This window comes from Triplophysa rosa, linkage group LG2 (genome assembly GCF_024868665.1).
Source record: "Triplophysa rosa linkage group LG2, Trosa_1v2, whole genome shotgun sequence".
Lineage (NCBI taxonomy): Eukaryota > Metazoa > Chordata > Actinopteri > Cypriniformes > Nemacheilidae > Triplophysa > Triplophysa rosa.
Genome location: NC_079891.1, coordinates 32,225,974 through 32,242,386, shown reverse-complemented (window position 1 = coordinate 32,242,386; position 16,413 = coordinate 32,225,974). Strand labels below are relative to the sequence as shown.

At 37.8% G+C, this 16,413-nt stretch overlaps 2 protein-coding genes across 3 annotated transcripts; one reads left to right on the top strand and one right to left on the bottom strand.

The window, feature by feature from the left end:
• Positions 1-70: 70 nt before the first annotated feature.
• slc2a11b (solute carrier family 2 member 11b) lies at positions 71-7,105 on the bottom strand. 2 transcript variants are annotated; one of them, XM_057321757.1, is made up of 12 exons: positions 6,945-7,105; positions 6,060-6,158; positions 4,995-5,155; positions 4,773-4,897; positions 4,422-4,551; positions 4,105-4,253; positions 2,800-2,987; positions 1,711-1,821; positions 1,483-1,584; positions 1,139-1,214; positions 920-1,047; positions 71-819 (listed from the first exon to the last, which is right to left on the bottom strand). In XM_057321757.1, the coding sequence occupies exons 1-12, from the start codon at positions 6,993-6,995 to the stop codon at positions 622-624; spliced, it is 1,518 nt and encodes a 505-aa protein (XP_057177740.1). In that variant the 5' UTR covers positions 6,996-7,105; the 3' UTR covers positions 71-621. The 2 variants fall into 2 exon arrangements, with proteins under 2 accessions (XP_057177740.1, XP_057177733.1); XM_057321750.1 differs by lacking the exon at positions 6,945-7,105 and adding an exon at positions 6,509-6,884.
• Positions 7,106-7,175: 70 nt separating this feature from the next.
• On the top strand, positions 7,176-14,162 carry wdr31 (WD repeat domain 31). The gene is made up of 10 exons (XM_057321769.1): positions 7,176-8,241; positions 8,756-8,909; positions 9,012-9,138; positions 9,714-9,788; positions 9,894-10,038; positions 12,914-13,014; positions 13,112-13,179; positions 13,403-13,544; positions 13,625-13,787; positions 13,990-14,162. Exons 2-10 carry the CDS (start codon positions 8,863-8,865, stop codon positions 14,148-14,150), a joined length of 1,029 nt encoding a protein of 342 aa, XP_057177752.1. The 5' UTR covers positions 7,176-8,241; positions 8,756-8,862; the 3' UTR covers positions 14,151-14,162.
• The last annotated feature ends 2,251 nt before the right edge of the window (positions 14,163-16,413 follow it).

Sequence of the window (16,413 nt, the reverse complement as noted above, 5' to 3'; positions counted from 1 at the left end):
AATATTGTAAACATCTAAAGCTCAAAACACCCATAATGTAAATACAAACAATAAAATGATTATGCGGCATGCTTATATTTCCTTTATTGTCATGGAAAAGATAGTTGTCTTTTTTCAAAATAAAGACATTAAAATGAGCCAAATTCATGCACATTGCTTTTATTAAACATACTTTTTGTTGCTTAACAAAACATGGATCCTATATACAGAATTTAAAGTCCAAATAATTACAAAAACCAACATACAGTACTGTACCGTTATACAAGCCAGCTGCTTGTATCACATACTACAATATCTATAGTACATCTGCATAGTATTTTGCTGTAATGAAGCAATATGATTTTTTTTTCTGAAGCCATGATGTGAGACAGACTCATCATGTGATTCTCTGTTATAGAGGGCTGTTTTCATTTTGAAGGCACATGATGTGTTAGGTCAGTTTTTGTGAGTGTATAAATGACAATGCAGACAATGACAATTCACATTACCATGAAATTGTGAAGAATACAGTATACGTTATGGTAGCTCAGTACCATAGAAGATTAGCCCCATAATTAACATTATTTCAAATATCTGCTGCTCACTTATTTGGCACATATTTTGTAAATGCCTATGTGTGATTCATGTCGATGTGGACAGTAAATGTCCATTTGCCGTCCCATTGGCAGCAATAAGCTTCTTTCTCTCTTGCGACTGAAACTCGCTTTGAATCTCCAGGAAGGTTTTGTTCTTGGTTTCAGGGACCACGAAGAAGATGTATGTGGCCACCAAGCAACAGATGACCAGAAAAACAAGAAAGCAGTATTGCCGTAGGCCATTCTAAAAAACAGAGAAAGAACAGTTAAAAACTGAACAGACTCACCATATAGCGACTGTACACAACGTCTGCATGAAAAGACAATGAGGTGTTCATATATACCACAATAAACGGGAAGACCATGCCAATGAAGAAGAAAGATGTCCAGTTGACAGAGCCGCCGATCATGTACGCAGCGGGCCGAGTCGTTTGTGTAAAAAGCTCTGTTGTCAAAATGTTTGTCACACCGCCTGTGACACACAGCACAATAATGCAACTCTGATCAAACTATGGTATGTTTCCTGCATTTTATACATACTGTATGTTCATTCATTCATGTACCTGGTCCCAGGCCAAAACTGAGGATAAACATAAAGACACAGATCATGCTTAGATAAGGAACCCACGGGCTGGACTCCTGTGAGGGAGATGCAGCAAAGTAACGTTACATCCACATATAAGATGATACAAATATTTAAACACACACTAAAGATTTTTGGGTTGTAAAAGATTAAAAAAAATTCTAAATATAGCATAACAAATATTTTATAGATCATTTCTAATAGTAAAATGTTTAAAGCAAAAACATTGTACAGAAATACAAAATTGAGAAAATGTAGTTGAACATATTTGTAATGTGATTTGATATAGTAGTATAGTTTTGAAGATTACAGATAAAGGTTTACCTGGAAAGTGAGCGTTATGGTTAAACAAACACACCACAGGCTCATAAGAGTATATCCACCAATAATCAGAGCTCTCCTTCCCAGAGACTCAATCAGAAGACCCTGAAACACAGCCGGACATTGCACATTATCTCACTTTCGCCTTTTTAAAGATCTGTGTGTATTAATGGGATTCTTAGTAGCACACCGATAAAACAACATAAAGTCTGTCCTGATAATCAGACTCACGCAGGTCAATGCCGTGACACACTCACAAGCTCCGGTTCCTACTGCAGCGTACGGTATCTTGTCTGCTGGAATGCCAGCCTGGGTGAACACGTAGTCTGCGTAGAAATAAATCTGGAAGAGAGAGAGAGAGATCACTGACATGTGAACAGATAGCTCACAGAATGACACATCTGCAGTCCCACTAGAAATTATAAGAATTTTGAGAAATGTATGAGATTATACCTGATGGCACACATCACAAATCAAAGATTTTAGCTTATGATGATACAGAACTATAGACTGTCAAGACTTAAGTTGAATGTACAGTAAAAGCATTCAGACAAGTTAGTCTTAATGTCATTGCATCCATGACAAAATATAATTCAACAGATGAACAAATGATGCTGGCCCAAATTTACAAAAACGTTTAACTATAGTTGATGTGAAGATGACATACTTTTCAGTTTAGATTTTTTATTATTTGATTTTACTCATTTATTTGTGCTGTCTTGTTTAAAAAAAAAATCAGAATCAGAAAGAGTTTTATTGCCAAGTGTGCTTGCACACACACAGAATGTGTCTGGTATTGTTTTTAGAATATATATAATACAGGTATGTCGACAAAACGTCAAAAATGTGATGTGATATTGACCAAACGCTCTTGGCATGTGTTATGTTCATCATTCGCTTCAAATCCTTCAAATCCTTAATTTCAAGTACTTACTTATAACCCTTTCATTGCCATTCAAGTGAAATTACTGAACCTAAACATAAGAGCCTGAAAAAATGCTTTATGGGTTTTACATGTAAAATTTCAAAAGTAATATTTAAGAAAAAATGTGCAGAATAAATAGATGTGCTATCCTTGTACAAGGTGTACTGTAATGTGCAGGATAGGAGATGATATGTACAGGAAATCACTATTTATTTAATGCTATGACATTCATATGTCCAAATATTTTGTGGGTCCACTGTAAGTGGTCTTCGTAGTTCACAATATTCCAAAACAAGCTCTTCAGTAGTGTGCACAATGCCACGATGCACTAGCTGTGATGGCGTAACATACCACAACAGAGATGTACAATAAGACCAACAATGTTGTGCACTCACTGCGTTAATGCCGTTGAGCTGCTGGAACCCGTTCAGCAGTATGACAGTCAGTAGTTGCCAGCGCAGTCCGCCGTCAGTAAAAAGCTCCCAGGGCTTGTTGGGTTTCATACCGGCCGCGCTGACCCTCTCTCTCTCCATGTCTTCTTGCTCGCCGTGGTAATTATCTGCTCCGTGAAGCCACATTAGAGCTGAAGGAAAGAGCAAAAGGGCAGAACATTCTTTTACTCACGAGATTCTCTTTTTCTCGCTTCTGTGGTTTGGCTCGACCTGGCGGATTGGTTTTAGCTCAAGCGTGCTCATTTCAATGAGATTTTGCGCTTCGGTCTTTAAACATTTTGATTTCGTGATTACGGGCAACTGAGATATAACAAACGTCAATGGAGTCATGAGTTTAAATGTGACTCATGACCTTTCGTGCCAACACAGTCATGTTCTGCAAAACACAGATGAAACCGAGTCAGAGGAACAATTCACCCAAAAATGAGAATTCTGTCTTCATTTACTCACCCTCAAGTTGCTGTAAACATTTTTTTGTTTGTTTTGATGAACACGGAGAAAGATAATTGGGAGAATGCTTGTAAGCAAACAGTTCTTGGTCACCATTGACAACCATATGAAAAATTGCTTTGTACAGTTCCTTTTTCTGTTGAACACAAGATATTATGAAGAATGTTGGAAAGCAAACAGTTCTGGGGCACTTTTGACTACCATTGTCATTTCTCCTATGGTAGTCAATGTTGGCCAAGAACTGTTTGCTTACAAGCATTCTTCCAAATATCTTTCTCTCTGTTCATCAGAACAAAGGTCTCGAGGATGAATAAATGATGACAGAATTTTTATTTTTGGGTGAACTGTCTCTTTAAGGAATAGAGAATATTTCTATTAAAAATCATTTGGGATGATTTTTTTAAACAGCAATTTTCTTCTAAATCTAACTCTGGTTTGTTTTTACCTGACTTCATAATTTACGCATTTATGTTTGTACATTTAACTTTTACACACGGTACCAGTTAAACATTAAAACAAACCGGATGGAATATGTGTTTCTCGTGATTATATTTATCATCAAGGTTCAATGACCTTATACATATTACAATAATTTCATGCTGATAATAAAAATAACGTGTGTTGATCTTTACACTGGTTCCAGTTTAATTCATCTCATGTGTCCGTATTTCTTTATTTTCAGAATTATGTTTATTTAAACACTAATGCTAAATATGATCTTTATCAAAACTTTGACCAGTATCATGTTAGCATTACAATAGCACAAAACAATTATTCAATGAAAGTATCATCCTGTACCCTTTCGGCAGGCTAGTTCATCTCCACGATCGATGAGAAGGTAGCGAGGGCTCTCGGGGAACCAGGGCAGAATCAACAGCTGCAGGATGGCTGGAATACAAGTTGTGGACAGGAGGATGGGCCAGTACTCCTCTCCACCTAACAACTCCCTAACACGCACAAATACACACAAATCGATCTCCACATCTCTTTATCTTTGCAATTTCAGTGATTGTCGTTATGAGAACTCCTAAAGAAGAACTAAGGAAATGATCATACTTGAAATGTAAAACAGCATACTAAACGACACAAAAAGTCATGTTATTAACTTTACTCACTTGAGGCCAATAACTTGTCCGGTCAGGATCCCCCCGGTGATAAAAATGGACGTTCCCATTGCCATGGCACCACGCAGAGCTCTGGGTGCCATCTCACCCAGATACAGAGCCTGCACACAGATCCCTATACCTGTCAATCAAATAAATCAAGTTAGAGGAATCGAGTAAAGATCGGCATCGTTCAACAAGCAGGCCAGAAGTTGTGACATTCGATTCAACTGGACATTTTGCATGCAAATGTATGAATTCAGTTTGCACGCAAATTCATTCTGCTGGTGTTTCGTGAAGAAGGCCCAATGTGCATGACAACATGTTCCACATCATCTGATCTGTGTGTAAAGCTTCAGATACCTGCATTCAGTCCCGCTAGAAAGCGGCCAATGATTAGCAGTTCAAAAGTGCTTGTGGCATAACTCAACCCCATAAATAAGGCAGCCAGTAGTGCAAAGGTGTTGTTGAACACTAGTGTCCCTTTCCTGAAACAAACAATCGTGCTATTTGACTACATCCTTGAATCTAAAACACATTATACACAGAGTTTCACTGTGAGAATCTTCAAAAGCAGCAATTCACCTTCCAAATCGAATAGCCAGCGTTCCGCCCACAGACGCTCCCACAAGCCCACCAAGAGGGAATATGGACACTATGGTGGACCAGAGGAAAGTGAGAAGCTGTGAAGATATTTCTGTATTGTAGCGTTCCATCCATGTCTGATTAATGAAGTTTTGCACGGCCTGTTAGAAGGGACACAAATATAGGTTAGCGATGGTAGAATTGTGGCTTTACCGTGGTAAAAATGAACATGGGTTTGGTATAATATTACCATTTCAGTTTTCTGTGGTGACTAATACTTTTCTTTATTTCAACAGCGTGTTTCACGATTTTGCATTGTTGCAAAATAAGAAGTGTGTGTGCGTGTGTGTCGTCACTTCTTTTTAGCCACGTTTTGCAAAAGTGTGTCAGAGAGCAAACTCCAGATTCACATGACATTCTTTCTTGTGGCTCAGTGGTTAGAGCAAGGCGTTCGCAACGTCAAGGTCATGGGTTCGATCCCAGGGATTGCACATGCTTAGCAACAAACGTACAGTATAATGCAATGTAAGTCGCAAACGTCTGCCAAATATGTAAATGTATGACAGGAAGTAACTGTAGTTCAGTAGTTCACCAAAACATCTCAATTTTGTCATCATTTTCTCACCTTCTTGTCATTTCAAACCTGTATGACGGTCTTTCATCCGCAGAACACAAAAGAAGATATTTTGAAGAATGTTGTTAACTGGCCCCCATTCACTTGCATTGGTTTTGTGTCCATACAATAGAAGTGAATGGGGTCCAATGCTGTTCAGTTGCCAACTTTCTTTTTAAAGCGTCTTCTTTTGTGTTCTGCAGAAGAAAGTCATAAAGGTTTGAAATGACAACAGGGTGAGTAAATGATTACAGAATTTTCAAACCCTAACTATCAGTTTAGGTCGCATGTACATGTACTGCATATAATTCGGCCTCATGTGAATGTACAGTCATGTTAACTGCAATAACACAACAGCTCAAAAGCAGTATATTCAGTGACATATAAATTATAATCAAAAACCCAGACAGCAAGAATTTGGGCCAAGCTTTGGTAATGTACCCATTTCTTACCTTGGTAGGTGCATTTATGACAGATAAATTGTAGCCATATTGAAACGTCCCACCGATGCAAGCAGCCCACACAGCAAAAACAAGAGTCTTACTTGGAACCTGTGGGCAAATGGGAACAAAGGAGCTTGACTTTGATCTAAGGACAGTGGAGTCTAGTCGAGCACTAAAAATAATCGAACACCATCCGTAAAATACACAGTTCGCAGAATATAAAAATATGGAAGTAATAAAGTCTTAATGCAGAAAATTACAGTGTTATGTGAAATCTTAAACTTGTATGCAAAATGTATGTATATATTAATAATGTGTAAAAACAAACAAAAATGCAAATACATAAATTAAATGATAAAATGATTTTTTATGTTTATTAATGTCTTTCTCGTTTTTCCAAGTAGCCTGTAGAAAAAAGTACCTATTAATAATGTAATTTTTTTATATTAACGTCATACCTTTATTTGTCGTTTTGGTTCTTGGATGTCTTTAAGCAAAGGTTGATATTCCATAAGATCTTCATTATCATCACCCATTTTTAACTTTACCTCCTAAATATTCAAAGTTTCACTCAATATCCCAAATGTTTCTTCACAGATTCAGACTGAAATGTGAACTCATCCTCGGACAGATCCCGTCTTAAAGCTCCAGATAATGTGAATAACAGATATAGCAGCGGAATTACAATCATGCTGTTGTTTTAGAGCATGAAAAGGGGAACTGCATGAGCTGATTCACTATGAAATTCCCTTTAGAATCACCCACAGAAACCCTGTGTGATGTGTTTGGGTTATTTTGGTCATTTAACAGATGCATGTCAATTGTTTATCTATGCCCAGGCCTTTTCAGATTGCCTTTTTTTTATGTGCTTCAAATCAAATGTTAAAAGCTTACCTTTCTTAAATTTGAGAAGTCTTCTGTTCTATTCATTGTACGTTCGTTCATTCAGAGCACACACACTTTACACATTGAAGAAGTAAAGAAAAGTTTTTCCATCATGATTTTCGGGTCTCACTTCAAAGATTAACTTTGAATGGGCGGTGAGACTGTGTTCATTAGTTTAATCATAAGCTTCAGTTGATCACAGCGGTACGTACCCCAGATATGCGCTTGGATTGAAGCCTAATGCCAGTTTATGATGAAGAGTGTGGAATATTTTGTGTTAGCTCCAATTTTGGTCCTTATTTATAAGAAAAAAACATGTATTAAACCATCTCAATCATTGTGTTGGTTAGGCTTGGATCACAAAGAGACCATTGTTGTTGTTTCAGTCAAGTGACCCGCAGAGCCCATAAGCCTCTTTCTGATCATAGAAAGCTGCAGCACTCTGGGCGTCTCTGACCAAACCAGTATCATCACTGACACTGGACTTGTTAAATATAACCAAAAAAGTAAACAACTGAAATATTAATAAATACTTGACCAAATGGATTACTGTGATGATAAGAAATGCAGAGAAGAGAAGCCATAATACAAATATACAAATTTGACCTGAATGCTGGTGTGGACTTAGACCTTAGACCTGGTTAAAATAAAATAAAATAAAAAATAACAAAACAAAACGAAACAACACAACACAACACAACACAAAAAAATTAAATTAAATTAAATTAAAACAAAACAACACAAAATAATAAAATAAAATAAAATAAAAAATGATGGTCATTGTTTTAAATAACTCTCAAAAACTCTTTAATTTAATGTTTTACTTAAACAAAAAAGAACACATTTTTACAGTTACAATTCCACTTATTTTCTTCATTGTTCGTCTCCTGTAGCCCATGAAACCCCGCCCCGTGTGCGGTCACGTGGCAATTCGTAGTAACTGATATTTTTTATCTAGATATTTTTAATTGTATTTGCTTATTTTACTTTATTTCAGCATAGAACTTGTCTGTATATTTGCTTCCATAATGAAAACCTGTGCGCCACAACGCTCCGCCCCGTGTCCTGTCACGTGACCTGTGCTGGCTTGGTAACAGAGAAAGCGTCGCTCGCTCGCAAGATGAACCGCTAGCAGGCAGCCGCGAAAGATTTAGAGCCAAAAGAATCACGATGCGTGAGAAACCCCGTTTCATTTACTTTTTAACATGTTCTACATTAGTGCACACTCGTGCGAGGGGTTCACAATAACGGTTGCGTACTAACTGGACGTTCAGATGAGCGCTCTTCTGCTGTAAGCATGAGAAAGGTAAGCGTTTGTGCCATACTGTAGTTACTGCGTTTGATGCTTTCACCAAAACATCACGTATATCTCGTTTATGTAAAGATGCATAGGTAAACTGCCCACTTGCATAGCTTGCCAGACTTGATGCATTTGCAAACCGATGCCAGCCCTCTTCTACACATACCTGCAGCCAGTCCGAAACTGGTGCATTTCCATGTTTATTGCGTATTTACTGGTGCCATTGCACAGTTGGCCAGTTTGGCCATGTTGCATCCTAGCTGTTACCTAATGCGATGAACTACTAATGCACTTAATAGGATTAAGGTCGCTCTGCCTTCCTATATCTCTGAGAAACAGGCTGTGTCCATACATAACTGAGCCCAATACATAACTGGCTACCAGCTTACCAGCTTATGCTAGAGAAAGCACCAGCATCTGTTGTAAGCAGATGAAAGCTCCGCTGTGAGGTTGCCAGGGCCCGGGGGGTGATGTCTTCATCAAAATGTTATAGTAAACAGTGCGCGTGTGATTATCACAGATCCTGAAAGAGGATAGAAGAGGGCCTGCGCATGGAGAGATGAGTAAGACAGACTGAGGTTTTCCTCTCATGAGGCTTGTGCACGGAAAAGCACACCTGTTACAAGCATGGGAAAACTACAAAGCAAGTTGGGTCGGCGCTCTGACCTGTACAGGTGAGAAGAGCAGTGTTTATAAAAGTGATGTACAGAAGAGGTGCATGTGCATACAGTAAATTTGACATATAACATGGAAATACGTTTTTGTCACCTTGACAGGACCAAAGAGGGGTCGGAAACTGCGCCTGTACCCCAGGTAGTACAGTATGAGCCTGCCCACACTGACTCTATCAACTGTGTCATCAGCCTGACCTCTGACCTCTGTGCGTCAGGGGGCAAAGACATGGTGAGGGGCATTGAACAGCGTCGACATGATTGTTTGTAATTCACTCGAAGTGTTAAAATATTTCAGTTTATTTTGTTGAGACAGCTGTAAGCCATTTAAAAGTAAATTCCCATAATTAGATTTAGAAATGTGTTGAATTAGAAATTTTACCTTAGCAATAAACTAAAATAGGTTGAAGTTGAAGCACAACATTTTTTAACTGTAAATAAATAAAGACCAAAGTAATACTGGAAATAAAAATAAATTAAACATATAGCAAAATTATAAAATAATATTTGATGCATAACAAAATTAAACTAACATGGAAGCTAAAGATATAAAATATAATAAAAAGCTTATTTAAAATATTAATAAAACTTTAAAACTAAAATAAATATGGCCTTACCAAATGGTGAATGGCAAGGTTTTTTTAAAACAAAAACTATTCTTTTTTGTTGATATGTGGTGTAGAACGGCAGTGCTTTAGTTCTACGCCTATATTTAAACACGCACTAAGAATTATAACATGTTAATTTTATTGCGAAATATGTCGATTTTAAAATGATTTAAAAATGTCTCTTTCTTGTTGTGTTAAGGATGTTGTTGTGTATGACTGGAGAGCTGGGAAACTGTGTAGATCCTTTCAAGGCCACAGCAGAGAAGTTACTAAGGTAATGAAAACTGCATTTGTCTACATTCATTTCCATTTATAAGATGTTATAATGTTTTTGAGTTATTCATGGTGAAACAATTAGCATATCTCTCTGTTTTTGTAGTTATGTAGTTTTAGAGGTAAAACCTGGATCTTCAGCGCATCTCGTGATAAAACGGTTCGGATGTGGGATTTGGGTCGAGAGCAAGAAGCCATCCAGGAGTTCTCAGGCCATGAGCTGGTAGTTAATGGAATAGCAGTCAGCCCAGGTAAGCAAATACCTCACCAAAAACTCCCACAATCCTGCAGTAGCCACATTTCAGCCACTTTTAAAGACCCAGCAAGGGCCTTGAAACACAGTTTTGTTCAATGTGTTTTTAAACGGGAAGTTATCGAGTGGATCCTTCCCCTGTTTAAAATAGTTTATGGTGTTTAGTTGCAGTACCTCACAGCTTGGAATCCAATGAGAAGCTGAAGTGCTGAATGATGTCATAAAAATCGTTGATCTGTATTGGCGGAAGTGACAGACTGTACTATCTAACATTTTTATGTTCTAACGTCAAATTGTGCCAGTGTTTAGGGTTTATAAACTAGATGTAGAGAGAAATGTATTCATAATAAAAGCGATAAAACTTCCATTTTGATTAGTGACTAAAAATGTATGAATTTTATTTATTGTGGTAGCTAACAAGATAACAAAGCAAAAAGTAATCTGTAAACAAATGATGCCAGACCTTTTCTCGGCAATATTGTTAACTGGTTTACAGTAAAAATAAAGAAAAGGTGTTTTTAACTTCTAGTAGATATGAAGCAATTTCTCTTCAAGTTCACACAGGTGTTCCAGCGGAATAACAGCAGGTGTAGTCCATCATATTAACATGGACATGTTCCACTAATCTCATAACCCAAAAAGGTTCATTAGTTTATTATGTACAATCTAATAAACACTTTGTTAAACTATTGTGCTTGAAAAGTGCAATTCAATGCCCTTTGATTTAATATTGTGTCATCTAATACAATGTCATTCATAAACAAAAATTTTGTGTGAGAGTTATTATAGTTTTGTTTTTAGTTCAAATGAGCTTTTATTTAAAGATTTTTTTTATGTTCATATGTGTAATTTTGTTACATGCTTTTGTCATTTTATTATTTATTTCTTATGTTGCAAAATAAGATTAATTAATTATAGTAATTTATATTAATTATATAATAGTGCCTTAAACTTATTTCAGTTCATTTCTGAGGCAACATTTAAATTTTTTGTTTAGTTTAAGTTTTAGCAATAATATTTAGCCCTATATTTGATTTGATTTCAATGAACAGAAACGTTTTCAAAGTTTTCATTTTAGTAAACTAAACTAACCTCAAGTGCATTTAGGGGCTGCTCTATAGCCCACTTCGCAAGATGTAAACACTGGTCCGGAAGCTTATACAGTATATGTATATATGTGTATATATATATATATATATATACTGTATATATATATATATATATATATATGATTAAATCTTAAAGGTGCCGTGCTTTGGCTGTTTTTGAAGCTTTGATTGTTTTTTGGGTGTTTAACAATGGATGTTCATGTTTCTAGTTAAAAAAAAAACGCTTTATACACATATTTCAAGTCTATTGTTCACCGCTGTCCCTCTTCTCACAAAACAATCAGACTTTTTCCCGGTTTCTATAAAGTCCCTCCTTCCGAAACGCTCTGATTGGTAAAGCTGACCCAGTCTGTCGTGATTGGTGTCTGAAGATGTCCCACCCATACCATATCAGCGATCTTCCGCTTCTCAGGCTGTTGTGATTGGTCGGTCCCGTGTATTCATAAGCTTTGGCTTACAGTAACAATGGCATCAACTTCATCAGTTAAAAACATGCGGATCGATCGAAGTGTAACGGAGTTCTGCCAGTGCATGTGCAAACGTGATTTTTTCCTACTATGGCGAGAGAAATGACACCGGACCGATTGGCATCAGATCGGTTATATTAATTAACACTAATAGCAGAAGTGTTAGTTTTTCCTTTTTATATTGGACCTAAGTTGGATGATAGAACAAGCAGATTGACCAGGAGACATTTGCAAGCAGGACTTCAAAGGACGTTTCATAGAAGTGTTTTAGAGGTATGCGCACACAATATCAGTGTATTACACAGAACAGCCTTCACAGCCGGTGTTTAAGTCATGGAAGCTGTTATTTGACCGTTGGTTATCTTAGAATGTGTGTAGCTGAATTCTTATTACCAGCTGTAGGACTGTGATGAATCTATGGGATGTCCGACAACTTTAAAAAGTAATGTGATTCTAGTCCTCGATGGTTTGGAACTACAGTATTATTCATGTCTGTAGCACAAACCTGAGTTAAAAATGATCTCTGGAGTTACTTAAACTGTTCATTTTAACTCGTCACCCTTGTTTTTGCAGATATGAATTAAAGTGAAAGTAATTAAGCACGTAGCTCAGTCAAATGTTTACAATCTCTGAGAACCAAACACTACTCCAGCGGCTCTTCCTCTTCTCTAAGGAAGGCCCCGCCCCTTCTTCGTCGTATTCCGTTGGGCGGAAGTTATTCAAAAACTCAGAATAGTGACATCATTTACCTGGGAAGTAAAGGGCTGTAGTCCGATTCCAGCCGTTCTCTCTCCAGCCGGGTTATTTTCAACCCAGCATTGGGTCAAAAAGGGACGAACCCAACTGGGTTGTAAATTAACCTATGCTGGGTTATTTTAACCCATTGTAGGGTCAAATATAAACCATTTGCTGGGTTAATTTAACCCAATGGTTGGGTTCGTCCCTTTTTGACCCAATGCTGGGTTGAAAATAACCCAGCATTTTTTAGAGTGTAACAGTAACATTACACACTAACTAACTAAGTTTGAAAACTGGCATCATGGGAACGGCACCTTTAAAGATATTTGTTTAACATTCACATTCAGTTATAAATGTTCTGTTGGTTGTACTGTATATTGTTCAAACGTTTGTGTACTGTTAAAAAAAATGAAACAGGATGTTCTTCTGGACCAACGTTGTTTACGTCTTCCGAAGTGGTCTATATTTCAGATTGAGATTTACAAGATCGCAAACATAATTTAGTGGTTTAGGCAGGAAGCAGATTTGCTTTTATGCTGTAATGTATTTGTGTTTGTAGATGGCTCACAGCTGTGCACGGGGTCTCGGGATAACTCCTTGTGCCTCTGGGACATCGAGTCAGGGAAATGTCTGCAGAGAAACACCATCTCACGTAACCTGGTCAGAAAGTCTTTACAAACCACTTCACCCAGAAGTCCTTGGTACAGAACTGTTCTTAATCCTGAATATAAATGTGTCTTATCGCTCTGTATTCCAGGTGACTCATTTATGCTGGGTGCCAGACAGCACATCTATAGTCCAAACCTCAGAAGACAAAACTACCAGGTTGGATGGTCACAGAATTGTTATACAAGACCTTTCATTGGGATATTGCATTGATAGTCTCAAGCCAGGGTTAAAGGGTTGTTGCCTTTTTAATATGAATACGAGAAAACTAAAATATCCAAAATACATGAACATAAAGAAAGACAATATTATATCACCTCGATATTTACTGTACCTTTTCATGTGGTTAAGTCTGTGTGTTAATATGTACTGTCTCTTTAAGGGTGTGGGACAGTCGGACCTGGCAGGTCACTAACACGTTTCCAGCGAAGCAGTATATCCAGACGCACTGTGACATCAGTCCTAACTGTTACCACCTGCTGTCCACCAGCAACGGTTTCGGCGGGCAGGGTTGCGAAGCCACTGTAAGTATGACTGGTACGTTGCCAGGACACATTTGTGCACGTGTGTTATTAAACTAAAGGCTGAATATGTGTGCTTGTAGCTGTGGGACCTCCGGCAGCCGGGCTGTAAGGTGACTGAATACAGAGGACACCTGCAGACCACAGCGTGTTGTGTGTTTTTGCCCCCACGCTCCGGATGTCCTGCCCTTGTGGCGTCATCGTCATACGACAGCTCGGTGAAAATATGGGATCAGAACACTGCAGGTAACACACACACTGATGTTTGCATACATAAACATATGCACGGTCAAGAGGTAGCACTCAGACAGATAGGCCGGCTTCCTCTTCCTAATATACTGTCTAAAGTTTGTTTGACATAAGAAATAAGCAATCGGACAACTGTTTCTTTAAGGTGTCATTTAATTTACCTGTATTGATTTGTATTTTCTCCACGTTCTGTCCGCAGAATGTTTATCCACATTAACGTTGGACGGTTCGGGCCCTTTGGTGTCTCTGGCTCCGTGTGATTCCAGTAGTCTTCTGTGTGCCAGCTTTAACACTGGACTTCACCAGCTTCATCTGGATCATGGAGCGACGCCCAACCTCACTGAAGTGGCTCGCTTTTAATTCATATCTGCAAAAGCAAGGGTGACGAGTTAAAATGAACAGTTTAAGTAACTCCAGAGATCATTTTTAACTCAGGTTTGTGCTACAGACATGAATAATACTGTAGTTCCAAACCATCGAGGACTAGAATCACATTACTTTTTAAAGTTGTCGGACATCCCATAGATTTGTATTACAGCAGGAACCGAGCCTCATCTACAGAGCAGAATATTATGCTTTTTTTATTTTACTCTGGCCAGTATGCGACAACCTACAACTTTAGTAACTGCCTATAGCAACGTGCTACAAACCTACTCAGAACACCATAGCAACTTCATAGAAACGTGCTACAAAACCACTCAAACCCATTCAGAACACCATAGCAACCGCATAGCAACATGGTATAAACCCATTTAGAAAGCATAAGCAACTGCACAGCAACATGCTACAAAACTACTTGGAACCTCTTAGCATGTTGCTACGTGGTTGCTAAGAAACCACTCGGAACACCTTAGCAACCCCACAGCAACATGCTTGAAACTGCAGCAACGTGCTACAAAACCACTCGACCACCATACGGAACAACTTTGCAACTGCATAGCAACGTGCTTCAAACCTACTCAAAACACCTTAGCAACTGCATAGCAACATGCTACAAAGCTGCTTGGAACATCTTAGCAACCACATAACAACATGCTCCAAAACCACTCAAACTATATGCAACACCTTAAAGGGAAAGTTTACCTAAAAATGAAAATTCTGTCATCATTACAAATCTGTATCCATTTCTTTGTTCTGATGAACTCAGAGAAAGATATTTGGAAGAATGCTTGTAACCAAACATTGACTACCATAGTAGGAAATATGACAATGGTAGTCGAAATTGCCCCAGAACTGTTTGCTTTCCTACATTCTTCAAAATATCTTATTTTGTGAACAGAACAAAGAAATTTATAAAGCAATTATTGTAGTCAATGGTGGCCAAGAACTGTTTGGTTACAAGCACTCTTCTAAATATCTTTCTCTGTGTTTATCAGAACAAAGAAATGAATACAGATTTGGAACAACCTAGGGGGGATTGAATAAAGACAGAATTTTCATTTTTGGGTGAACTGTTCCTTTAACAACCGCACAGGAAAGTGCTACAAAACCAGTCAAAACATCTTAGCAACCACACAGCAACATGCTCGCAACACCTTAGCAACAGGCTACAAACCCTTGACAACTGGACAGCAACGTGCTAACACTGTGTCTACACCGGACGCGGAACGACGCGATACGATAAAAGACAATAGAACGCATTATAATTTAAAATTTTGTACTGTACATGCATGTTCTATTTAAGTAATTAAAAATAAAGTAAAAAAAATGTAAATTTTGTCCACACTGGATGCGGCGTGACACGACAAACCCATGAAGAACAAACCGTTGTCGTGTCGCGTCATGTCCAGCGTAGACACGGTGTAAGAATCCAGACAGTGAGTTGCATGGACAACCTCCACTTACATGTTATTTATCTTTTTTTTTATAAATGTCAGAAAAAAGCTGTATAGGTCATACACTTTGACTTAGTTATGAAAAATCAGAATTGACTGAATGTGTTATTGGTGACCTTTGATTTAAACTAGATAAATGCAAACAAGTCCAAAATAATACACTGCCAAAATCAATGCAGGAAGTCCCAGCGAATGACATGAACGCTCTCGTTTTTCTGTTATCTCTCTCGCTTCACACACACACACACACAGCTAGGTATACACAAACTCAGGGTTTGTTATCTAGTCTAGATAAACTGAAGCGTTTAGAGATGCTGCTAGAGTTTATACATACAGTACATACACACACATAAATAAACTCAAACATGTATGTAAACAGACGGCTCATTGACTTTATACACTGGAAACCATGAGGAGGGAGAGAGAGGGTCGACATGGCCATCACACGCCGACAGATTTGGATATTCTGTCAGAGATTAGTGATTAAACAATTAAATGTGAAGTCAGTTAGTTTTGCTTGATGTTAATGTTAGGACAGTTGTATTTGAGACGTGTTTCACAGAATATTGTCTTTCGGACACTGGCAATGTGTTTAATGTTAAAAGATTTTGTTTTCACAGACATAAACCAAAGTTATTTTTGTTGGGGGGCACGTTATACAGTCGCTCCAAAAAAGTATTTTGTATTTTTTAAGTTATGAAGTGCATTGTCTGATTTCAAATAACAAAATATCACTCCTTTCAGTGTATCAGAATATTGATGACTAGACAGTCACATATTGTCATTTT